The sequence below is a fragment of the Macrobrachium nipponense genome, chromosome 44 (genome assembly GCF_015104395.2).
Source record: "Macrobrachium nipponense isolate FS-2020 chromosome 44, ASM1510439v2, whole genome shotgun sequence".
NCBI classification, from domain to species: domain Eukaryota; kingdom Metazoa; phylum Arthropoda; class Malacostraca; order Decapoda; family Palaemonidae; genus Macrobrachium; species Macrobrachium nipponense.
This window is the reverse complement of record NC_087221.1, coordinates 32,616,958-32,642,123: the sequence shown is the minus strand read 5'-3', so window position 1 is coordinate 32,642,123 and position 25,166 is coordinate 32,616,958. Positions and strand designations below refer to the sequence as shown.

General features: G+C 47.9%; 1 protein-coding gene across 1 annotated transcript in view; it reads left to right on the top strand.

The window, feature by feature from the left end:
* The window catches only part of LOC135204153 (uncharacterized), a gene marked incomplete in the record, with an annotated part of 33,647 nt that extends 14,245 nt beyond the window's left edge, over nucleotides 1–19,402 (top strand). The window contains 1 exon segment of the mRNA XM_064234183.1: nucleotides 16,156–19,402. Coding sequence (XP_064090253.1) covers nucleotides 16,156–18,925 — 2,770 coding nt within the window.
* Between the last annotated feature and the right edge of the window lie 5,764 nt (nucleotides 19,403–25,166).

Genomic DNA, 25,166 nt, shown 5'->3' with positions numbered 1-25,166 from the left:
GTGACAGCTTGGGATTGGGAATCCGTTGAGGTCGAAGACCCAATTCCAGAAGCAGAGGATACCAGTTGCTTTTTGGCCAGTCTGGAGCAATCAGTGCTACTAGTCCCTTGAAAGTCCTCAGCTTGCTCAAGACCTTCAAAAGAAGATTCACTGGAGGAAAAACATAGATTTTCCTCCACTGATTCCAATCTAACGACAGGGCGTCCGTGGCATAAGCCAGAGGGTCCAGGTTGGGGGCCACATAGCAAGGGAGCTTGTGGTTCGCTTGTGAGGCGAAGAGATCACTTGGAGAACCGGTGGGACTCTCCGGCATATCCCACTGGAATGACCCGTCGTCTAGAGACCATTCTGATTCCAGAGGGACTGACCGGGACAAGGCGTCTGCTATCACATTTCTTACCCCCCCCCCGCCAGTGAGTGGTGGACAGATGCCATCTGTGTTTTGTCTGCTAGTGCAAAAATGGCTATCATGACATGATTCACGTGTTTGGATTTGGACCCTCCCCTGTTGATGCAATGTACTACTACTACTGCACTGTCCAAAACCAGTCTTAGATGAGACTTCTTCGGGGGAAGGAGCCTCTTCAGGTAAGAAATACTGCCATCGCTTCCAGGACGTTTATGTGAAGCTGGCGGAACTGAACCGACCAAGTCCCCTGAACTTGCTTGAATTGAGAATATCCCCCCCACCCGGACAGGGAGGCATCCGTGTGAATGGTTAACACTGGAAGGGGATATTGAAGGGGTACTAATTGGCAAGGTTCTTCACTTTTGTCGATGGACGGAGCTGATTGCGAAGGACTGTGGGATTACTGACAACAATTGTCTCGAGATTTGGTGTTTGCTCTTGATCGCCAAACTCGATTTATATCTTTTAGCCTTGCTTTCAGGAGGATGTCTGTCACTGAGGCAAACTGGAGAGAGAACCTAGGATTCTTTCCTGGTTTCTCCTTGATGTTTGTTTGCATTTGAGAAATTGATTTCACAGACTTGGCTATTTCTTTTCTTTTGACCACCGAATTGACAGATTGTGGGTAAGACAAATCCCATTGGATTCCTAGCCACTGAAAACGAGACTCCGGAGTGAGCCTGGATTTCGTTTTGTTTATCTGGAACCCCAGATGTTCCAGAAATTGAACTACCTTCTTTGTGGCTTTGAGACATTCCTCGACCGTTGGTGCCCAGATCAACCAATCGTCAAGGTATGCTGCTACCATTATCCCTTGAGTTCTCAACTGCTGAACTACCACTTCTGCTACTTTCGTGAATACCCTGGGGGCTACATTCAGACCGAAGGGCATCACTTTGAATGAGAACGTCTGATTTCCTAGTTTGAAGCCTAGGAATGGACGGAAGTGTCTGGCTATAGGGATATGATAGTATGCGTCTGTAAGATCGATGGAGGTTGTGACGGCCCCACGGGGAAGTAAGGTCCGTACCTGCGAGATGGTGAGCATTTTGAACTTGTTGCAACAAATGAAAGAGTTTAGCTTTGACAAGTCTAAGATTACCCTTCTTTTTGTTGAGCCTTTCTTTGGCACGCTGAATAAGCGACCTTGAAATTTTAGATACTTGACTCTCGCAATAGCTCCTTTCTGAAGGAGTTCCTCCGCATAATCTGTCAATTCCTTTGATGGTTCCTGATAGAATGATTTGATTGGAGGGGGATCTGTGATCCAACTCCAACCCAATCCTTTGGACACGATGCTCTGTGCCCATTTGCTGAACCCCCACCTGTGACGGAAGAGGAACAGCCTCCCTCCTACCTTGGGGAGCCTCACTGTTGTTGGGGGGATCTTGGGCGGGTTGACCCTCCCCGCCCCGGGCCCTCCTCGAATTGGTCTACCTCTTGCAGGCTCTTCCCTGTGGCCACCGCTGTGGCGAAAGTGGCCCCCCTCGCCCTGCTACCCCTAGAGAACCTATTAAAGGCTGGGTAGGCCTGGCTTTCGTACATAGAATTGAAGGCCGGCGAGACTGCGTAGGAGGTTGACGGTTGACTCTGAGGAGACAACAGGAGGATGGGTTGGGTCTATTTTGAAGAAGACGGCTGTCCCTGTTGAGTAACTGGGTCGGCCTGAACAAATTGCTGTTGCTGCTGTTGCTGCTGTTGCTTCTGGTAAGGCTGGAACCTTCTTCCTGTCTTCTTAAGCTTCTTACCAGCAGCAGGGGCGATCTCTTGTTTCCTCTTGGAAGAGATGCCCCATCTAGCTCTAAGGCTCTGGTTGAGCCTAGCAGCCTCGTGGTGCACCTCGTTCACAGAGGGACTCTGGGAAGAGGTCCGCACCCCACATGCTGGAAGCCAGGAGTCTATTAGGCTCATGCCTGATAGTGGCCTCCTGCAAGACGTGCTTTCGGCAGTTCCTCCTAGCTAGGAAGAAGTCGAAAGCATCAGCTTGGACTGTCTGAAGCTGAGATTTGGCCAGAATCTTGAATAAAGGTTCTGTGCCATAAGACAGGGCAGCCATTTCTGTAATGATTAGGGAGTTAAGGGACCTCCCAAATCTTGTTCGAGCATCGAACTCCGCCTGAATCATGGTATCAGGCAGTCTTGGAAGCTTCTCGCCAAACTGATCCATTGCGCAGTCTGGCTTAAGCTTACCTATCGAGAACGTGGCAGGCAAGTTCTCCCACAATTCTCCAAAGGCTGGGAAGAGCGGAGAAGTAGATTCCGCTTCCCTCAGCTGTGGCATGGGCTCGTCTTTGAGGACTGCCTGAAGAGTTGCTTCTACTATTTTTGTGGCGAACGGAAGAGAAGCCTCCTCCTCCGTAGCGAAAATAGTGAACGGACTCTTGAAAGCTTGGAGTTTGGTGTTAGTACACTCCCAATCCTCCAGGCAGTGAACCCATTCCCGCTGTGCGTGATCCCTACTATACAGCACAGTCTCTCAGGAAATCTTGTCCTCTCTAGTGAGAGCAGCCACGGTTCAGCCTAGGCATACCCAATGAAAGGCTGAGTCAGTCCAGGAGGATAGAACTCGAAGTCCTCAATTCTTTTTCGAGTTCCACACTCCGGGATAGAGATCATGCCGTCCTTGAATGGGGGCATAAGTGGCCACTCTCCATGGGTTATTCATGGAGAAGGCTGGTAGGGACTCGTAGGGAGGTAACTGCAAAATGCCAGTACCTGCTACAGGGGAGCTTGGCTGAGGAACCTGACTAAGTCCAGCAAAACGGTCCTCTTGCTCTCTAACTCTGTTAGAGAGATCCTGAATGGATTGGCCAGACTGGTTGATGGTGTTTGACATCTGTTCAAACTTAGACCCGAGCGAGCCAACCATCTCTCCCACTTGCTGCATCACAACTGCCGAAAAGGTGGTGGGATCAAAGGAGCTCGGTCCCGCCACCCCAACAGGAGTTACCGGAGTAGATCCGGTGGATGCTGGAGAAGGCGTTGGCCTCGGCCGTGGATGGCGCGAGCCTTCTCCTTAAGAAGGCCTTGCTTCTAGAGCTCTTAGAGTAGGAAGAGCTCGGCTTTGCCTTCACCGCGTCAGCGTAGGAAGTCGTAGACTTCCTAGCCGAAGAAGACGACGACGACTTAGAAGTCGTCTTATGGAGAGTCTTCTGTTCTCTCTGTCCCTTCACCTTCGGGGGTACAGAAAGAGCGGGAGAGCGGGGCAGGGATCTCAGATCCCGAAATCCAAAAGCCTTGGAAAGAGGCAGAAGAAAGGACAGGGGAAGAAGATCCAGGAGCGCCCAAGGAAAGACCTTGGGCGCCCGACACACCTACCTCAACCAACAAATCCTCTGCCCCTACCGCCATAGGCTCGATGTTCAGGTCCAGGTTAGCCACATCTGGGACCGGCTCCTGCGTGGAGACGGACCCGAACGCCTGCTGCACCTCCTGCTGGATCGAAGCTATGAGAGGGGCTGCCGAGATGGGGTCGACATAGCCGGTCAACTTGCCACCGGGGAAGATCTGAACGGCCAGCTTCTTGTCCAGAATGTACGGCTGTCCCTTGGCGGCGTTCTTCCCGAAGCCGCCCACCCAAGCCTTCAGGGTTGCCAAGGCGACTTCCTTCACGGCGGCAGCCTGAAAGAGAAGGCGAAATGAAGCTTCTAACGGCGGAGACAGGGTTGAACAAAGCCTGAAACTAAGTGATATTAGTGATAAGACCAAGAAGTCTAAGAGTAGACTTACCCCACCCAACAGCTGACTAACAAGGTCGTAGCAGATGGTGCAAGCTTCTGGGTGCCAGACGATCAGTCCATTGTGGGTGGTGGCACACGGGGCGTGAGTCCTACACTCCTCATGGGCGCAGGGGTCGTAGAGTGTTGCGTTGCAACCCGGGACCTGACAGTTGGTAGCCTGTAAGTGGAGAGATACATAAGTATCAGGTGCACACTTACAGCCTAACAATTGCTCCGCTGCATGCCGGAGCGTGAAAGTTAGATTAAACCAGAGCCCCGCCATAATACGTGTGGTAACTAGGCGGTTGGAGTTTGTCTAAGGCTACGCTGGAGACAGGAAAAAGATTCCAACCAGGAGTGGTGAGGAGCCATGAAACCATGACGGAGAACGACGGAGATTGCACACATAAATAAATTAAAACTAAAATTCACCGTAATATTAGGGTATATCCTTATACATATAACGAAGTATAAAATTTTCCGTCTACTAGAAGAGTGCCCAGGTAAGGAGCGAGCTCTCCTCCGGTAGCGGAAAATAGGATATAGTAGGCAAGCAACAGACCACTAGTAATGTCCACCCTGCCCGCTGGCGGAGCCAGCCGAACCTATAACCAAAGGGGCCCCCGGCTTCAGCGGAGGCTCCGTTCATTACGGTAGGGGAAGGGTGGGACTGAAGCAATAGGTGGGGGGTCCCGGCGTAACACGGCGGGAGAGAGAGAGAGGGGGGGGTGGCCTACCCCTCCCCGTCACTACAGCTACCTGCTCGGTGACCCGGTACCCGAGACAAGTGGTCGCCCTGTACCCCAGCTGGGAGGGAGCTCCAGGCCTCCTCAGAGGGAGAGGGAGGAAGGCTACTGTGGTTGTCATGGCAACCAAGGAGTCCCCCCAGACCCCTCCCTATACCTGGTAGGGAGGGAAGGGGAAGGGTAAGGTGCTATGGGACACGTGATCGCAGGTGGCCTAAGCCGCGATAGCAACACAACCATGGAGGGGCCACGTGAACCAGACTGTACCAACACATGGTACAGGCACCTAGGCTAGCCTAACACCCTAAATAACACTGATAATACATCGTAAAGGGGGAAAAGACACTTTTAGCAAAAGAGAAAGAAGCCCAGGAGGAGGCAAGCTGTTCCGAAGAACAGTTGACTACTCGGAGCCAGCGGTAGCCGATGAAGAGCAAGAGCCGGGATGCTGGGCCAGAAACACGGTATAGCCCTAAATACCAAACTAAGAGAAATGGTAAAAGGGCTGTCCTAGCTATAAAAACGATGTAATAACGATGAACGTAATATAGTAAGCCCATAAGTATAAGATGTCCCAGTATGGGAGACCGGGAAATCTTAACACGAGGCGGCACGCAGCCGCCATGAGTCAACCGGGAGACCGTATATGACCTATTAAGAAGGAAAATACTGGTCCCTGGAAGACTAAAAAACTGTAAAATACTACTTATGAGGCACTTAACTTAGCCGATGCAATAGCTGCACGTTCCATCGTAATTGACGAGGTAAATTCACGAAAACACAACACGAGAGGAAAAAGCACTCAAGCGCTGCGAAGCTAATGATTAAGGATGACCGCTAGGGGCGCTGCTGTCCGTGGCGTCGGTAGTAGTAGTAGTAGCGGCCGCATCACCCTTTGGTATCAGCTCTCTCTGGTGGGGATTTTATGTTGGAAGGTCTAAATGGTGAATGACTCGTGGTAGTGATCCCACTTGCCTATATTCTCATACCGACACTTCTTTTATAGAGTGAGCGAGTCAGTTTTACTGACATTTTCTTAATTTAGTTTTTCTCTGGTAATTTTAGATTAATTTTACCTAGAAAGAATGATATTAAGGATACTTTCATAGGCCGACACGAGCTGAGCCCAGAAAACTGCTTAATGGTGCCATTAACTGCTTACTGATACCAGTAAACCACTTACCGATGCCGATAAACCGCTTAATGATGCCAAAAATCTCTTGCCGTCGTAAAAAATCTGATTAACATTGTTAGCCAAGCGTAAAAAAAACCAAAACACTGTTAACTGATGCTGCCGATAAGCGAGGACTGCCTGTACTCCAAACAAGGATGATAAAGGGAGGGTTAAATCTCTTAGATATAATAGCTTCACCATGAATAATTAGAAAACATTTCTGCAAGGTACCAACTTTTGGAGAAATAAGAAGAAATTATATGCATTGGCATCTCAAAAATAAATTTCTTATCAAAATTTACCGATATTTAAATTGATATTATTTACATTTACATTGGTTTTTGTCTGATTAGGCACTTCTCTTTGTTCATACGCGAACAAACCCTCGGTCTTAACAATAGGATAATTTCTAGCGCCTAGCTGGATCCGGTAAAAAAGCAGATGAAAGCAAGGAATCTTGTGGTATCTGGCAATGCATGTGTAGATCGGGTGAAGAGTGGTCAAACGCCGAATATCTACGCCAGTCTTTTTCTTTATCGCCTGAACAAGATTTGGGTTTTTTCTCTCTTGGCCCTTTCCCCGGTTTTTGCCCGTTTCGTTCCTTTAGTGTGTTTATGTGTGTTTTTACCTGATATTATGGCTTCTTCTGCTCCTTCTCGACGTCAGCGTTGGTGCCCTGGAATTCCTGGATTCCTGTGCTCTCGTTTTTTGGCTTCGTCAGCGACGGACCCTCACATCACTTGCAGTAGGTGTCGTTCCAATTTTTGTATGATTACGAATCCTTGCATGGAATGCCAGGCATGGTCTTTGGAGCAGTGGAGGAAGTTTTATGGTAAGAGGGAACATCAGAGTGTCTCCACTCTTCCTTCTTGGGAGGGGTTTGCTCCTATTCCCGTTGTTTCGTCTTCCGCAGTAGTCGACCCCCATAGTAACGTTGCCCCTGCTTCTCCTTCCTTTTCTTCCATTGATTCGTTGATGGAAGTATCGGGAAGTCGCCAGGGTAATGTATTTGTAAAGTAGTCCCCCTCTTCCTCGGGAGTTTTTTTCGCTTCCCGAGTAGGGTGAGGTTTTTTCATCATTCTCTTCTTTTCCAGAGTCGGAGGCGTCCAAAATGGCAGTGATTTGGAAGACGCTTGGGCTAGGGGGTACCCCGTCCTTGGGGGGGTTGCTAGAGCATTTTGTGGAGGCTCGCACCCCCCTCCCCAGTCCAGCCAGGCCATCCCCCCCCTCCCGGCCTTGTCTCCACGGGTGGGAGCAGTCGGCTATCTTGTATTGCTCCGCCGGTGTCTGCCGCCATCTTGTCTCGGAGTGATGCTGCAGCGTCAGCCCCGTTGTTGTCGTCACGGGGCCCATCTTTGTGTATTCCTCCACCAGTGGCGTCTCTTTCCCCCTCGCTCAGAGGGGAAGTCGTGACGTCACTCTCATCGATGACGTATCTCCCAGTCGCCTCCTCCGAGCTGCCTCTCTTAGCCGTGACATCATCTCTGCCGCCCAGTTCAAAACATCTCCCTTCCTTGTCTTCGGAGCCTTCTCTGGCACATCAGTCCGAGATCATATGCCAGGCAGTGCTTCAGAGGCTGGACTCTGTTTTAGATGTGAAGTTGGCTGCCTTATCGGAAGGGAGGACTGGTAGGAAACGCGTTGCTTCGTCCCCGCCTTCCGAAAAGAGTGTGCATAAGAAGCTAGTGCTGTCTTCCTCTCCCTCTTCCCCTTCTACGCCTTGTGGGCGTATTAAGCGTTGGAAGGCTAAGGACTTTGGCCTTCCTTCGCTGCCGAGGGAGGAGCAGCACGGACATGTTCCCGAGAGTGCTGTGGTTTCAGGTAGTGTTAGTGATGTGTGTTTTGCAGGGGTTGCTTCGCGGCCCAATCTCGTATGTGCAACCCCCCCACCCCCCCACCCTGTCCTTGTACATCGCGAGCCTGTTGCAACCTCCCCTGTCCGTGCACATGATGGTAGTGCTCCTTCTTCTCCCAGGCCTATTCGTCGCCCGTAAAGATCTAAAGGTGCCTGTCAAGACGTCGAAGGTAGTGAGATTGGAGATGGTGCAGCCGGAGTGTTTGCTTGCTTCCAAGTCTTCCACTATAAGGGATTCTCCGTCAATCTTGAGTGCTCGAGTTTCCCCCCCCTCTCACGTACGTGTCTGTTCATGGACGTCTGGAGTCACCTGTTTATGTTACAGTGGGTCCGTCTCGGAGGCTGACGCTTGGACCCAGCCCAGATAGGCTAGTAGGGGTTTCAGACTGTTTGCCTACTAACCCTTCTGTGAATTTTGGTGAAGAAAACGCGTTAGAGGAGCCTACACATCCTTCTCGTCGTCGGTTGCCGGTGCCAGAGCAGGAAGAAGGGGACACACAGGAGTTTCTGTCTTCCTTTTTGGAGGTTGTTGATCTCATTCGTGGGTTCAACAATTTAGAAAGTAGGACTCAGGCTCGGTCGTCTTACACTCCTTCTTGCTTGGAAGCCTTGGTGGGAGCTGCTCTGGACCCCAAATCATCTCTCCAGTGGCCGTTGTCAGGGCACATTCAGTCTGTCTTGCAGAAGGTTAACGCCTCTGTTTCTGACCGGGACGGTTCACTTCGCTCTAGAGGCTCTACCAAACTCCTACCCCCACCTCTCACAAGACATAGGAGGTACTATGCTACGAGCTCTGCCTTTTTGTTGTCACGCCACCTTAACCCAGATGTCATTCGCCTGAAGCCGGGTTTGACTTTGGAACAGTTGAGGTCAGTGGCTCCGTCCTTATCTCCGCAAGATGCCTTAGCTTTGGAATCTACGGTGGCCTCCGTGTTGCAGATGGTTTCTTGGCTGGACCTCTGGTCTGTGGTGATTGCCAAGATGGCTTCTGACAGGTCCCCTGATGGGTTGGTGAGGGCCGCCTCGCTTGCCAGTCTTTTGCAATCCGGGGGCAAGGCGTTTTCTTATTTGGCTCACCTCAGTGCCAATTTATGGGCTAATCTTCTTCTGGGTAGGAGGGATGCGGCTTTGTCTAGGATGGAGAGGTTGCTCGACACCGAGTCTTTGCTGGCCTTGAGGAATGGTGATCTGTTAGAATCGCAATTTTTGTTTCCACGGACTGAACTCGACAATGCGATTGACCGATGTCGGGCTGACACCAAGGAACGATTGGTGCACCAAGCCATGTCTAAATCAGAGCCCCGCCCTTAGAGACGTTGCCCCCCCCCCCCCCCCCACCCCCCCCCCCCCCCCCCCCACCCCCCCCCCCCCCCCCCCCCCCCCCCCCCCCCCCCCCCCCCCCCCCCCCCCCCCCCCCCCCCCTTCAAGTATCAAGAGTAGACATTATTTTCTGCAATACGGAGGCAAGAAGGCGTCTACCATTAGAGTTCTCCTTTTGTGAAGCCATCGCTTCGAGTTGCAAAACTGGTCGGCAAGTTACTTTCATTGCCTCACTGTTCCCCCAGTTCATGCAGTAAGATTTTACCTTTTTAATGTAAATAGGTGACACCATTCTGCTTTGATGTTTGTTAGTAAGCTTGTAAATAAACCTTTGTTGTGTTAGTGTTTCTTTCTATATTCGTATCCCCAGTTTCAACTGCTGGTGTTGATTTTTTTTTTTTCTCATTTCGAATCTGAAGTGGACCTTCTCTCGGTTCGTAACATTGTGGCGACCTTGCTTAGAATATTTCAACACTTTAGCAGTTTGAAACAGGGAGAATGAGTGAGATGGTGAAAGAGTATATCGATTCGGGTAAGCTCCTAGGTCTAGAGGGGAATGATCTCCGTGAGTATGTTGAAAAGAAAGAAAGAGAGAAGTATGAGAGAGATGAAAGAGCGGCTGAGAGAGAGGAAAGAGCAGCTGAGAGAGAAATGCAACAAGAGAAAGAGAGAGAAGCAATGAAAATGTAGCAAGAGAGAGAAATTTTGGTAATGCAGCAGGAAGAAAGAGAGAAGGAACGTATGCATGAGTTGGAAATTGCTCGGTTAAGGGAAAGTACTCGTAACAGTCGGACAGGCGAGAACGAAAACGAAGCAGATAGGTTAGGCATGAGTGCAGTGCTGAAATTAGTACCAAAGTTTGATGAGGAAGATGTAACAAAATATTTTGTGTTTTGAGAAGTTAATGGAAAGAGTAGGTTCTCCTAAAGAAATGTAGACTTTATATTTACAGTCAGTTTTGAGTGGTAGGGTGCTTACTGTGTATAGTTGCATGCTTAAGGAGGAATGTGATAATTATGATATTGTGAAAGAAACTGTTCTTAGTGCGTACAGGTTAGTACCGGAGGCGTACCATAAGAAATTTAGAAGTTTGAGAAAGGACAAAAATATTACGTATGTAGAATATGGTAAGGAGTTAGAAAGGCTGTTTTTTGATTGGTTAACTTCTGCTAAAGTTGAGGATTTTGATAGTTTGAAGAACTTAGTGTTGTTAGAAAACTTCAAAGTTAACGTATCCCCTGAGATTAAACTTAACATTGAAGATAGGCGAGAAGTATCTTTTGCAGGAGCAATTAGGTTAGCTGACGAATATAGTCTAACTCATAATTTGAGTGTTAGTAAGAAACGAAATGATCCTTCATCTGGTAGAGTACAAAGCGGTAAAGGTTTCAGTCCTAGTAATAGCAATGCGAGTAAAAGTGACTATTCCTGTTATACATGTGGAAAACCTGGTCATACGTCTAAGGTTTTTAAGAGTAAAATGGCATCTAGTGACTTAGAATTAACTTGTTTTCGATGTAATGGGAAAGGGCATTTATCGAGAGATTGTGCAGTAGAAAGGAAGGACGGTAAGTAACCAGTGTCTCTAGTTAACCTTTAGTCAAGTAGGAATGATGTGATGAGAGAAACTTGGAAATTTTTTGGTGAATTTCTGTCAGAAGGTGTAGTTTCCTCTCTTGGAGGAGTAGATTTGAGAGAAGTCTTGCTTCGAGACAGAGGAGCTGCTGTCTCACTGATTAGGAGAGAGAGTGTGCCGAACAGGGCAGAAATCAATTTGGAAGAAAAAGTCATGTTAGGTGGATTTCCTAACACTTGTGATCTTTGTCCTTTGTTGAAGTTGAATTTAGAAAGTCAGGTAGTGTCAGGAGAATTGAAACTTGCAGTAGTTGACAGTTTGCCCCGTGGATGGCGTTGACATTATTGTCGGTAATGACTTAGCTTTATCCAAGAATGTGAATCCTGTTGTGAGGGATATCCAGTGCCTGAAATGGTAGTAACTAGGTCGGGTTTAGATACAGACAGACTAGGAGACACCATTCTGCATTTATCTTTGTTAGTAAGCTTGTAAATAAACCTTTGTTGTGTTAGTGTTTCTTTCTATATTCGTATCCCCAGTTTCAACTGTTGGTGTTGATTTTTTTTTTTTTCTGAACACCCGTGATCGACTTATCCACCTTGAATCGCTTCATCAGGAAGACACGGTTCAAGATGGAGACCCCTCTGTTGGTGTTGGCAGCCGTGAGGGAAGGCGACTTCATGCTGTCGATAGACTTGAAGGACGAATACTTCCAAATCCTTGTTCATCCCACGTCCAGGAAGTTCCTTTGCTTCTCTCTGGCGGACAAGATCTTCGAGTTCAAAGTCTTGTGCTTCGGGTTGACCACAGCCCCTCAAGTGTTCACAAGTTGGGCCCATGCTCAGGGGATCCGTTTGCTGAGGTACTTCGACGATTGGTTGGTCTTGGCAGTTTCCAGGGAAAAGCTGCTGTAAGACAGGGATCGTCTTCTTCGGGTCTTTCTGGACCTGGGCATATTAGTCAACCGGGAAAAGTCGAACCTCGTACCCACTCAAAGGATTCTCTACCTGGGCATGGTCATCGTTACGACTGGCGAGAGTTTTCCCGTCGGATCAGAGATTGGAGAAGTTGCGGGCTGTGGCGCGCAACTTCCTCTCAAAGTCGCATCAGTCAGCTCATCAGTGGCAGGTTCTTCTGGGAGTGCTGTCTTCCCTGGAGAAGCTGGTCCCTCATGGGTGTCTTCATCCTCGGTCTCTGCAATGGAGACTGGGGGAATTCTGGTCTCCGGCAGGGGACTCTCCCGTTTATGGTCCCACTGTCTTTGAAAGTGAGAGAAGACCTTCGTTGGTGGTTGGACGACCAGAATCTATTGAAGGGCGTCCCTCTGCGTTCTCTCCCTCCGGACTTCCTTCTGTTCTCGGACGCCTCCCTCGCAGGTTGGGGCGCGCACTTATGCGGCCTCATTGCTTCAGGTGTTTGGGGTTTAAAGGACAAGCAGCAGCATGTCAACGTCTTGGACTTGAAGGCGGCTTTCCTGGGTCTGAAGGAATTTCGGGGGATGGTAGAGGGTCACTCTGTCGTTCTCATGTCGGACAACACCACGGTGGTAGCCTACGTGAACAAACAGGGAGGCCTAGTTTCTCAGCAACTTCATGCCTTGACCGTCGAGCTTCACCAGTGGGCAATCAGTAATTCGGTAGAGCTCTCAGCCAGGTATATCCCAGGGAAGCGGAACGTGGTCGCAGACAAACTTAGTCGCCAGGATCAGATCTTAGGCACAGAGTGGTCCCTTCATCAAGTGGTGGCGGACAGGCTTTTCTAGATTTGGGGGAGACCCATACTGGACCTTTCGTGACACGTTACAACAGGAATCTGGAAGTGTTCTGTTCAGTGGTCTCAGATCCCTTGGCATTGGCAGAGGACGCATTCCAACATCCCTTGGACAACCTGGAGGTGTATGCCTTCCCTCCGTTTTGTTTGATCTGTCAGGTTCTGAACAGGCTGTTGGGTTCACAGGGTCTCAGAATGACTGGTGGCCCCTCTGTGGCCTCAGGCGGAATGGTTTCCAGATCTGCTATCGTTATTGTCGGAGATTCCGAGGGAGATTCCGCCTTGGCGGCATCTCCTGTGTCAGCCTATGCAGAAAGGTTCCACCAGTCAGTAGAATCCCTGTCTCTTCACGGTTGGAGGCTATCAACTATCTCCTCCGAGAGAGAGGCTTTTCTTAGAAGTCAGCTGGGCACATGTCCAGCAGTCTTAGGAAGTCAACCTCCGCAGTTTACCAAGGCAAACGGGTGATCTACTGTGATTGGTGTCGTAAACGGGGTTTTTCTCCACTGGCGACCTCTATGTAGCGAATAGCACTTTTTAACCTTCCTCAGAGACGAGAAACGTTTGTCTGTGTCTGCTATTAGAGGCTACAGGGCGGCTCTGAGTTTGGTGTTACGCCTGAAGGGTATCGACATCTCCTCTTCCTGGGAACTTTCCCTGCTAGTTAAGGGGTTTGAGCAGTCATCTTCTTTTAGAGAGCTCAAGCCCCCAACGTGGGATGTTTCCTTGGTGCTTAAGAGCTTGACTAAGAGTCCATATGAGCCCTTGCGCCGCTCATCTGATAGGAACCTGACGCTCAAGACAGTTTTCCTTTTGGCTTTGGCATCTTCCAAAAGGGTAGGAGAGTTCCACGGTCTGGGTTATGAGGTGAAGCACACCAGGGGTTGGAAGTCAGCGTCTTTCGAATTTGTTCCGGAATTCGTGGCTAAGACCCAAAATCCCTCGGTACATGATGACAGGTTTGCTTCATTCTCCATTCCGTCACTGACTGACTTTGTGGGTAGTGATGCTCAAGAGCTTTTGTTGTGCCCTGTCCGGGCCCTGCGTTACTATCTTGAAAGACTCGGCACGTTAGATCAGGCTGCCGCAGACTTTTTGTCAGTACAGGCCGTACGAAGAAAGAGGTGTCTAAGAATACTATCTCTTTTTGGATACGGGAAGCCATCAGACAGGCATACTTGACTCTTGATGATTCCATCACCACGTCTGTGCAGGCTAGAGCACATGACGTTAGGGGTATTGGTCCCTCTCTGGCTTTCAAAAAGAACTTGGCTGTACATAGAGTGCTGAGCGCTAGTACTTGGTTACACCAGTCCACGTTCACCTCCTATCTTAATGATGTTGCCCACCGATCTATGGACACATTTTCCCTGGGTCCTGTGGTGGCTGCCCAACAGGTTGTGTAACTCATAGTTGCCCTTAACGTGGCACCTTTGTCTCTTACCTAAGATGATTGTGTGGATGAGAGAATGAGTGAGTTGGCTGGCCTCCCTCTTTCTCTTGTACCTTTCCTTCTTCCTTCGGGCGGTTTAAGGAATTGACACGTCATTTGCTGGACTGGTCTGACACAGGTGAGTGAGGTAGTCATACTGGTAGTGTGGTCGTGCAGTATTCAATATCTTACCCACTATTTAGTAGCATAGGCTCCGCTCCTGGGCAAGGAGGAGTCGGGAGTACTACAAACTCTAATGCCCTGGTTTGTTTTTTTGGACAAAGTTTTTCTTTGGTTCCCTATACAATGGTTATCCCATAGTATATCATTGTATGTCAATCAGGTTCTGAGTGGTTAGATTTTAGTGTATCTAGCTTCTTAACGGGCTTCAGTCCCTCTCTAAGACCTAGTTCTTTTGTGAGCTGGACTGGCGGGTAGGCCCCCAGCTGGTCTAGGATGTCTTATACCTCCCTCCAAGTGTGAGCCTATCCTATTGTTAAGACCGAGGGTTTGTTCGCGTATGAACAAATGACAAATTTTCTAGGACAATTTGTATTTTTCATAGCTACAAACCTGAGTTCTTAACGTTATACTGCCCGCCTCTACCCGCCCCTCTTTTTGTTAAGTCATCCTGAGTGGGGAAAGACTGGCGTAGATGTTCGGCGTTTGACCACTCTTCACCTGATCTATGCATGCATTGCCAGATACCACAAGATTCCTTGCTTTCATCTGCTTTTTTACCAGATCCAGCTAGGCGCTAGAAATTATCCTGTTGTTAAGACCTCAGGTTTGTAGCTATGAAAAATACAAATTGTTGTAGAAAATTTGTCATATTGGTTTTAGTTTGTATTGCTAATGAGGAATGCTTGAACCATGCTCATACATACACACATCTAGACATTGTAGTTTCTGCTAGCTTTAGCTTTATTGAAGAATGTGGTCTAGCTAGATGGTCTTGACATAATAAGTTCATTTTAATGCTAATGTGAGCCTCAATGAAGCAAGTTGGTGAGTGCAAGGTTTGTTGTACCAAGTCTGGCATCTAGAGGGCTTGTTTGTTTTTGAATATCTGGTCAAAATCAGAACCTGTTAGTTCCTGAGGAGAGATTTCAAGGACTTTTAAGAGCCGATACAAAGAGAATATTGAACACTTGGGTCTGGCATTAACAGATATCCTTCCTTTCTACATTTGGGACATCACCCACATGTAGTTGGACATCTCGTTAGTTCCTGTGGTGGCTGTTCAGCATTTTATTTAGTGATGCAAGCTCCTAAAGGGTAATCTTGCCTACAATTCCCCAGTTGGCTTAAGGATTGGGTAAAGGATGAATGAATGGTAATTCTTTCCCCTTTCTTCTTCCTCTGTCTGAACCACAGCAGCCAAGGTCGACTGGCCTTGCACATTTAAGTTACACAAATGAGTCTGTTATATCAGGGGTTTGGCATATGTCCCTGATGCTGAAGAAAAAAGTGAGCTAGACAGTCGGTTGAGTAGGGTACTCCTCATCCCCCTCCTGCCTACCACTAGTAAACTATCTGGTTAGCAAAGTTTGTGACTAATTCCAACTGGTAACTAGGAATACTCATACATAAGTGACCAAGGGTTAGTATATTTAGGAAAAAAGTGCTATTTTTTCAAATTTTTCTTACTTTCCAAGCTCAAAAGAAAAAGGTGTTCTTTTTGAAAGATAAAGGTTTTTTATCCCTTAACCTTTTTGGTTTGTCCCTCATTTTTCATGCCTGTTTAGTAACACTTCAGATATAGATCTGAACTTAATGGACTTGTACTTATCAGTTGTGTTATTATCATTATTTTTTGCTGTGCTACCATTTTAGATGTGGTACACTTTTTAGTAAACTTCATGAGTTGAAATAAAGTGTAGAGTACAAGTTAGTGTATGTCAGGAACTACTATGTGAAATCATGGTTAGCTGTAAAACATCTAAAAAAAATTCTAGTGCAGGCTATAATATAGGGTCTTTGCTACTAAGGAAGATTTTGTGACATCAGAAATGCTGCCTCCCAAAGTGTGTTTAGTTGAGGTGCTTTTGCATTTTCTTAAAAGTTTTTACACTAAATTTTCGTACAAAAATTTTTTGCCTGATTATATTGTAAATAAACTGTGCATGTTTTATCTGAAGTTTATTCTTTCAGACGCAAAAGGCCAGCAGAAACTGCTAGGCCTACAAGATTTGAACTGGAAGAAGAGTCAGAAAACGGCTCAGTGCAGATTGCCACATGGTCATCTAAATCACCATTACCACCATATTATTCATCTGGTTCTAATGATAATAACGATAACAGTATTTCTGTAAGTACACCAGTTTCAAATTCTACTGTGAATGTTACCTCTCCAAACAGTGTTGCTAAGAATACAAGTGTTACTTGGTCTAGTAGTACATCGCCATTAAACCATTTGTCAGGTGAAAGTTCTAATGATGAAGTAAGAGTACTACCCATTCCACAATCTCAAGATCAATGTCCAGCCTTTTCTCAAAATGCAGTAGAAAAAAGTTCATCTAATTCACCCAGTTCAGATTATCATGATTCATCTGATTTGGATGAAGAATGTTTAGAAGAAGAAGATACAGGAAAAGAAAGTAAAGAGTTGATGGAAAAAATATCAAATATTTGTAAACAACTAGAAGATGGGGATGTTGATGAAATGGAATCAAATGTTGAAAATCCTAGTGATGCACAAAGTAGTCAAGTCATGGTGAAGGAGGAGTCCAAGTCATCTCTCGGAAGTAGTGAGGAGGATACTTCTGAAAGTAATGATTGCATTATACTTGATAGCTCTGGCCCTCCAAAAAAATCTATACTGAAAAAGAAAAAGGAAAAAAGCAGCTCTGTTAGAATAAAGAAACGGGTTTCGTTTCCCTTAGATGAAAATAATGAGTTGATAAATGAAGTTGCCACTTATTCAAATTCAAAAGAGCCATCACAGTCCCTCATTGATGTTCAGAAGACTGTTGGGAGTTTCAGATCAAGTGAAGATTCCCCTTCACCAGTAAAATTAACTTTATCATTGAAGAAAAAAGTTCTTATGAACTTAGCCTTAGATGATAGTGATGTTTGTGAGTCGTCTAGTCTTGGGAATGAAAGAGGTAAGAATAAAAAGACTGGAGTTAGTTCAGGTCAGTCTACTAGTCAAGGGATTACCCAGGGAGACATGTCCAGTCATGCCAAAATTATCTCAGAAGTGTTGAAAAAGTATCCTCACCTTGTTAAAGACAGAAAAAATATTAGATTGAAGATCCTTAAAAAAGGTAGTGACAAAAGTAATGGCGGAAAGCTTGTGAAATCAAAAGTTCAGTACCTTGTTTTAAGTGAAAATGAACATAAAAATAAATCAAGTTCAAAACATGACAAAAGTTCAGTGAATGGAAGTAAGGTAGAAGTGAATTCATCTTCTCGTGCTGTGAGGACAACTCAGAAATTTAATTGCCCTGAATGTGAAGAGGCTACATTTTCCTCATATTTTGCATTTAAAAAACATGTGACAGCTGAGCATAAGGACAAAAGCAGTTCAATTTTAGCAGGTATTGACAATGTGCCATATGCTTGTTACACTTGTTTTTTGAATGAACCATTGGAGTTTTCAGATTACTGCAGCTATCAGCAACACATGAAAGAAGTTCATAGTAAAAGGGAGTCGAGGCTTTGTAGTATATGTGGTTACCGACCTGGTAGAAAATTGGAATTGGCCTATCATCAGTACATAGAACATAATAAAATACCCAGAAATGTGACGTTTCCCAAGTGTGATCTTTGTGATCATGTGGCAATGAACGATGCTGCTTTATTGAAGCATCGTTCACAGCATGCAAATGCTGATAATTATACATGTTCTGTTTGTGGAGTTGCATTTCGTTCGTTTGGTGCTCTCCAAGGTCATATGCAAACTAAGCTGTGTCAGAGCAAGCCAAGCGTTAGTCACAAATGTCCATATTGTCCCCAGACTTTTGCACGATCCTACAACTTGAAGGCTCATTGCAAATCCAATCACAGAGCAGCACATTTAGCAGCCCAGGCAGCTTCTAATTCAGCTAATGAAAGCAAAGAAGGTGAATCACAAACTAAGTTAGCAAACTCTCTTAAAAAAACAGATGAGATATCTGAAGGTGTCAGTGGAGGAGGTGGACTGATGGTGGAGCATGTATGTGAGACAATAACAGATATAAGTAATAATCAGTCTTCCTCAGAGGCAGAGGCTCTCTCTACTGTAGCCAACAGCTTAGCGGCATCCCTTGGTTTGCCTGAAGAAACAGTAAATCATTACATGTATGCTCAGGGGAGTAAGATAGATTTTGCAGCAGATCTTGACAATGAAAAATATGAAGACACTGTAGCTAGACCAAATGAAGTCAATGCTCAGCTCATGGAATCAGCAGCATCAGTTTCTGGTTATTCAGGAAATTTGCCTTTGTGTCATGATGGTACTTACACAAGTCAGGCACCCATTTCAACCACAACTACTGTTGGAACATTTTACCCAGTAGGGGTTGTGCCCAGTCAACTTGTTCCAGGTCAGATTGTTTCTGGAGAGATATTACAGAGTCAGGTACTTCCAGGAACTTGTATGAATGTAGCAGGAAGTACTGTATTGGGAGCTCCATCTCATAGTTGGACATACGTCACTTACCAAGTCCCAACTTCGGGTGAAGATTTACCTTCGGTAATTACTGATAGTACTAATATAGCAGGTGTAAGTGCTGACCAGAATTCAGCAGGAGGAATAGAAACTTCTTTAGGAGTTAAGAGTTCAAAGAATGAAAATGCTCTTGGTAACAGAGGCAGTGGCAGGGAGGGTCCAAATTCACTTGTGGTAATGGCAAACACTGCAACCCAAGTAAGCATTAGCCATGCATCTCATATTTCTACTCCTCAAAGCTATGATGCTTTTTCCTCTCAGTATGTGTAACTGCAAAATACATACAGCAGTATGTAACATGTATTTAATGCAAGCTTTCATTTTGTTTCTATACAGCAGTTTTGTATTGCCTTCAGTTTATTATTTTGTTCATTTATTAGCGTAAGAATGTTACTCATTTTGTAGTTTTCATATTTTTATATAAGTAACTTACCAAGCGGTTACATACCTAACAATTTCAAAGTACCAGCAGCTAAAATTTGAAAATCATGGTAGCGATTCTTTTGTTTGTTTTTGGTATAGATAAATAGCCCCACCCACTTTTCAAGGAAGGAGAGAAACAACACAACAGAGAGCTCCAATTTATTTCTGCCGGCTTCCAAAGAAGGTCGTGAGCAGTGGCTTACTATTTGGAGTTCATAGGCTTTACTGGTTATAACCTTGAGGATATCATTGAAGTATTTTGGATTCTTTAGGTAGCCTTTCGGCATTTATTTAGTCGGTTTTTTTATTGAATAACTTTATTCAGAATTTGGACTTGTTTTTATTTTTGATATTTTGTTAGTCGACTTGTTACCGACAATGTCTGATGTGTAAGTATGACTAGTACTCGTTATTGCAGCAGAGACTGCAATACTAAGATGACTTCTGCCAAATGACTTACTCACAGTGTGTACGGGTTGCAAAGGTCAAGTGTGTTCATTAAATCTGATTTGTGTTGATATGTCAACTGGGACTCTAGACAGTGGGAAGTATTGACTTTTCACCTTTCCAAAGAGGAAAGTGACCGCTAGGAGTGACAAGTCATTAGCTAGTGAGGAATCTTTGAAGTCTTCCACTGATGTGCCTGTTATTTCTGTTTTGTCCCAGATTTCCAGTCCTTCAGCAATACCACCTGATCCTGTACCCAGTTCCCATGCTTCTGACCTCAGTGCCATTGCCAGTCTTGAAGCAAAGTTTGATCATAAGTTTGAGTTGTTCCGATACGTAATACAAACCATCGGTCCTTTAACAATAGGAAGTAGCTAGCGGCAGCTGGAACGGTCATAAGCTTCGAACAAGGGGAGAACGGTAGTTAACTGCTTGTCCGACAGTCGCGCGCCGCGCGACTGGGAGGTAAACAAATCACTTTTGCTTTCGGCCGCGGGTGTGAAGGACGTGTTCGTCATCGCTCTCTGCCCGCTTCATCGTCGTATGCTTTGTTTATATTGTGTTTTCTACTAATGGTTTGTTTAACTTGAAAATGAAACTGTAAGTACACTGTTTTCATTTTCATTACTTAATAATGAACCAACATGGAGCTATCGCCGTAGATGCGGCGATTTCCTCTCTTTTCATGAATTGAACCCTTGAATTATGTCTCGGTGCCGAGGGCGGGCGCGCTCGCGCCGAGTCATGTATTTTGGGCGAAAGTGTGTAATTGAAAAATGTAAGTACTCTTTTCATTATATTTTTGCCCTCTGCGTTCGTTACCGAGAGTGTGATTGCGCTCGGCACGAGCCTTTTATTTTGTATAATAGAATGCAATGGAAGGATTCGCAATTGCAATATTCTTTCATTTTCATTTATTTATTTGCATGAATTTAATTTGGATCAATTTTCGTTCTTACCCGGGAATTGATCCTTACGTTTTATGTGAAAGTGAAATCGCAAGTGCAGTATTCTGTTTCATTTTCATATATATTTTATGATAGCATCATATTATTTTGATCAAGTTTCCGTTCTTACCCGGGAATTGATCTTTTCCCCTTTAAGTTCTATGAAGTGAATCGCAAGGGCAGTATTCTGTTTCATTTTCATATTACTTTTCACTGCTGTGCGGGTGGGGGTAGGGGAAGCGAAGGTCTGCCAGGAGTCGTCGGAAAGCTCTCCCGCGACTCCCTTGGTATCCGATTCTTCGTCTTCCTTCCTGCCCCCCGCTCAGCTTCTTCGTTGTATTTTATATTTGGGGTCTTCCTTGCGTTCGGGGTGGGGCATGTCTTCCCCCCGTGCGTGAGGGAACCCCTCTTACTAATCTATCTATGTTACCGCAGGTGCTACATCCGTGGGAGACGACCTTGGACAGGTATGGACCACCGCGGCGGCAGGGCGTGCCTAGCATCCACGGGCTGCTGCAGCGTCTAGCGAGGTCTGGGGCGGTCTCCACTACTACCACGGCCGCTTATGCAGCTCCCCCCCCTCCTGGTCTACACTCCCCATGCTGTGTCGGTGACGCCGTCTGCCGCTACTAGGGCCGCCGCCGCACCGAGGGGGTGTTGCCGCCGCCGCCTGTTTTCTTCGTGTTGCCTGCCCCAGACTTCCGCTGTTCCAGCAGCCGCCCTGGACCGGCCGCCAGTACCCAGGTTCCGCTGGCTGCCGATGATTCTACGAGGCGATCGCTGGGCCTGCCGTACCTGCCACTGATGTGATTCCCGCTGTTGGCTTGGCTGTCCCTTCTGGTCTACCGCTGCCGCTGTTCCTGCGCCTCCTGAGCGGTTGCTGTTCTGTCGCTCCTGGTTTCTGAGCCTGTCCATGCTGGTCCTGCCCACGGTGTGTCTTCCCCAGTCCCAGGTCCTTCCGGACAGGTGCAGTCGGGCCGTGTTGCTTCGGCAATAGCCCCGGCTCCGGCCTGGATGGAGGACCTGACGACTGTCCTGCGTGAGCTGACGAGGAAGAGGAGAAGAGGAAGCTGTCATCTTCGTCTTCATCGTCTGCTGCTGCCTCTTCCCCCTTCGACTTCTAAGGCCCATAAGCTGAAGAAGAAGAAGGCTGCCTTCCCCCTAAGAAGTCTCCTCGGGAACTTCTAAGGGCCCGTCCCACCACCCCGGTGGGACGGGGGGTCCTTCTGCTGGTCCTCCTGCTCCTTCGGGAGCGGGGCCCGTCTCCCCTTCCGTAAGGAAGAGATAGACGGGGACCAGAGGAGTATCGGTTAGCTCTGGTACTTCCTCGCCTGGTGCTAGCGGCGATGCCGCTACGCCAGGTTCCGGCTCGGTCTCTCGTTCGCGAGAGATCCCAAGTGTACGTTCTCCCTCGGGAGACCGTGCAGCCAAGTTTCGGCGCCAGAGTTCGCTCGGCGCCAAGACGCGGCACGGAGCAGAAGGCTGGTGAGAGACGCTCGGGTGACTCTTGCCAGGCCAGCGGCCGCTCTTGCAGCGACCAGCTGGTAACCCGGGTTTTCCCCCCTAAGAAGACTCCTTCGGGATCTTCTAGGGCCCGTCTCGCTCAGGCAAGTCGGGGAGCTCTTCTGCTAGTCGTCCTGTTCCTTCGGGAACGAGGCCCGTCTCTTCCTCTACAAAGAAGAAGACGACGGGGACCAGAGGTGTACCAGCCTCGGCTGGTACGTCCTCACCTGGTGTTAGCGGTCCTGCCGCTAAATCAGGTTCCGTCTCGGCCGCTTCTCGTTTGCGAGAAGTACCGAGTGGACGCTCTTCCACGGGAGACCGTCCAGCCAAAGTTTTGACGCCCGAGCTCGCTCGCCGTCAAGACCGCGGCGCGGAGCAGAAGACTGGCGAGAGTCGTGTGCACGACTCTCGCCAGGCCAGTGGATGCTCTCGCAGCTCGGGTTGACGTGACGGTCGCTGACCAGCCACGGGTTGAGGCGAGGAAGGGGTCCCCGCGGCCGTCGGTACCAGCCACGGCTGGTACCAGCGGCTCGACGCGCCGAGAGGACGCTGGCCGGTCTCGCCGCGACAGAGAGCCTAGCAGGTCACCTGACCGCCGCTCCCATAGGGACCGGGCGGAGACGGTAACCAGCAACAGCTCGCCTGACGCTAGAGATCAGCGTCAACGTTCTCAGCCGAGCCTCTCGCCCCAGGCGAGCGGCAAGGCTAGGCCTGCTGCTCGATCGCCACCGCGGGTTGACGATCAGCAGCAGCCCTCCAAGCACGCTGGTCCTGCCAGCGAGCTAGGGGGGAGCGTCAGGTCTGCCTCTCCTGTACCTTCAACCTCCTCGGGCTACACCGGGAGGAGCGAGGTACCTACGATTGATCGCGAGAGGTGCGCCGCTCGCGATCCCGCTGTGACGCCGTATGGACCAGGCACGGGTCTAGGACCGACCAGGACATACGCGCAAGTAGCTGGAGGCGACCGTCAGGGGCCTGCCGCTGTTCCTCCTTCTAAAGGAGGAGTATCTCGGGATCTGTTCTTGTTGGAGGGACTGGACGGTCCTACTCCGCAAGACGCGGTTACTCCCGAGATACAGAGGAAGTTGCAGAAGTCATTAAGCTGATTCGTCAGCATAAAGACCTTGCGGAAGGATTGCCGCTCCCACCAGCAGAGCCCACGTCTCTGCTCGAGTCGTTTTGGGGCCCGAGAGGGAACCCAAACCGACGGTGGGTCTGCCGCGATCGGAGCTTGCCGATTCTGTCTCGAACCAGAGTCTCTCGTCTCCGGACAGGAAGGCTCTCTCAGTTCTGGCCGGTCGATCAAGCTACTTCCACCTCCTCTACTGCGACAGCGTCGTTTCTACGTGTCTTTGGACACCGTATTTAAATACTCCTTCGGTCCTCCTGAGAGGTTTCGACCTCGACGAGGACTGGAATGAGTCGGAGGACAGTATCGGCTCTCTCCTGTCAGGTGTCGATCAGCCCCACCCAGACGACGTTCACAGTGGCGGCAGACCCTTTCCTACAGTGAGAGTTCTTAACCCTCCGCGGGAAAACGTTTTCTCCTGACGATACGTTTTCCCAGACTCTGAGAGGCCATCGCCGCAAGGCGATGGCTGTTCCTACTCTTCTCCAACTGCTAGTTCCACTGGGAAGGCGAGCGAGTATCCAATTTCTCCCCCATTCCCTCTCTCCTTACGGCTACGAGGGAAAGGGGAGGGATCCTACAGAGATTTCTCTGTAGGATCCCACGTTGGGGACTGCGCTACCGGGGGGACCTTCGGGTCCTACCTGACGTAAGCCCCGGTCGTTGAGGAGGAATCCTGCCCCATTCTCGATTTCTACGGGAATCGAGAGGACCACCAGCCGATATCGTTTGACGAATTCGGTGGGGGTTTCGCAGACTGCTTAGAATTCTACGGAATTTCTAGCGCATTCAGTGTTCGAGTTTTTTACAATCTCCAAACACTTACGCGAGACCACGGTCCAAAGTGAGCGAGACGAGAATCCCCGATATGTTACACGATAATCGGGAACCTCGCCTATGCTCGAATTCCTGGAATTTCTAGCATTGGGAAGAAGACTGCTGCTGAAAGAAACTATCTCACAGTAGGCGACCAACCTGGAATAGAGGAGATCGGACGGGAATATCCAGTTTGGCTTGAACTATCGTCTTAGTATTCTGTTCACCATTGAAGCTTTCCTTCGAGGAAGACTTCTCCTTCACTCTCTTTGATAGAGAACGAAGGTGGTCGATCTCCAATCCTTATTTTGTTTTCTTGAAGGAAAGAATTTAGGATGGAGATCGTTGTTCAGAATCCTACAAATATACTACGTATATTAACCTCGCGACATGATTCTACTAAGCAGTTGAATTGTCCGAGGGGTAGGCGCATATCCTAGTTAATCTACGGATTGCGACTTATAAGAGAAGTATTCTAATTGAACTGCAACTCGGGGTTGCCTGCAACCTCCCAGGAGTTTTCAGTTTCAATTTTATATACTTATGGTTTTGTCACGACAACACCATTTCAACTTTTATATTTACCGAAATTTGTTTCGCCTAAATATAATGGCTCGAGCATATCTTTTATGCTCGGTAGTTCTAGCCAAACGCATTCCTTCGTGGAATAATGGATTACCTGGCAACTCAGGATGACGAGTCAGCGAGAGCTCAGGCTCAACTACTGCGTATTGAACTGCCTGATAGCAGCTCAGTATCAGCTGGGCCTCCGAGATTCACGGTCATGTATGTCTCTCTCTCCCCTGCTTTGATTGACTACCGAACCGTATCTCTGCCCAACAATCATGGACTTAGGTCTCTGATTAACGGGGATTCTCGCAATAATGAAGGACCATCTACTGCTGTGACGCTAGATTCCATCGCCTTCGACATTGCGAGAATTTTCAACAGATATCTCTTGGACTCTTTCATCTTTCTGTTTACCGCACGGTAACAGAAGTCTGTACAAGTCTCCCGCTGCATCGCACTGCGATAATGCGAATGATTTTGCAGACATCTGAGTTTGTCTTCAAAATATCTCGTATTCGTAGGTGTACAATTGTTCATTGTTCAACCCGAATTACGAGATGTGTCAGAAGACATCGCCTACTCTCCGACCTGACAGCTCTACTTCCAAATGTTCAGCCCATGAGAAGCAGTTCTTCAGGCGGCTTTCCCCTGTGTTTTCATTACTGAAGAACGCCCC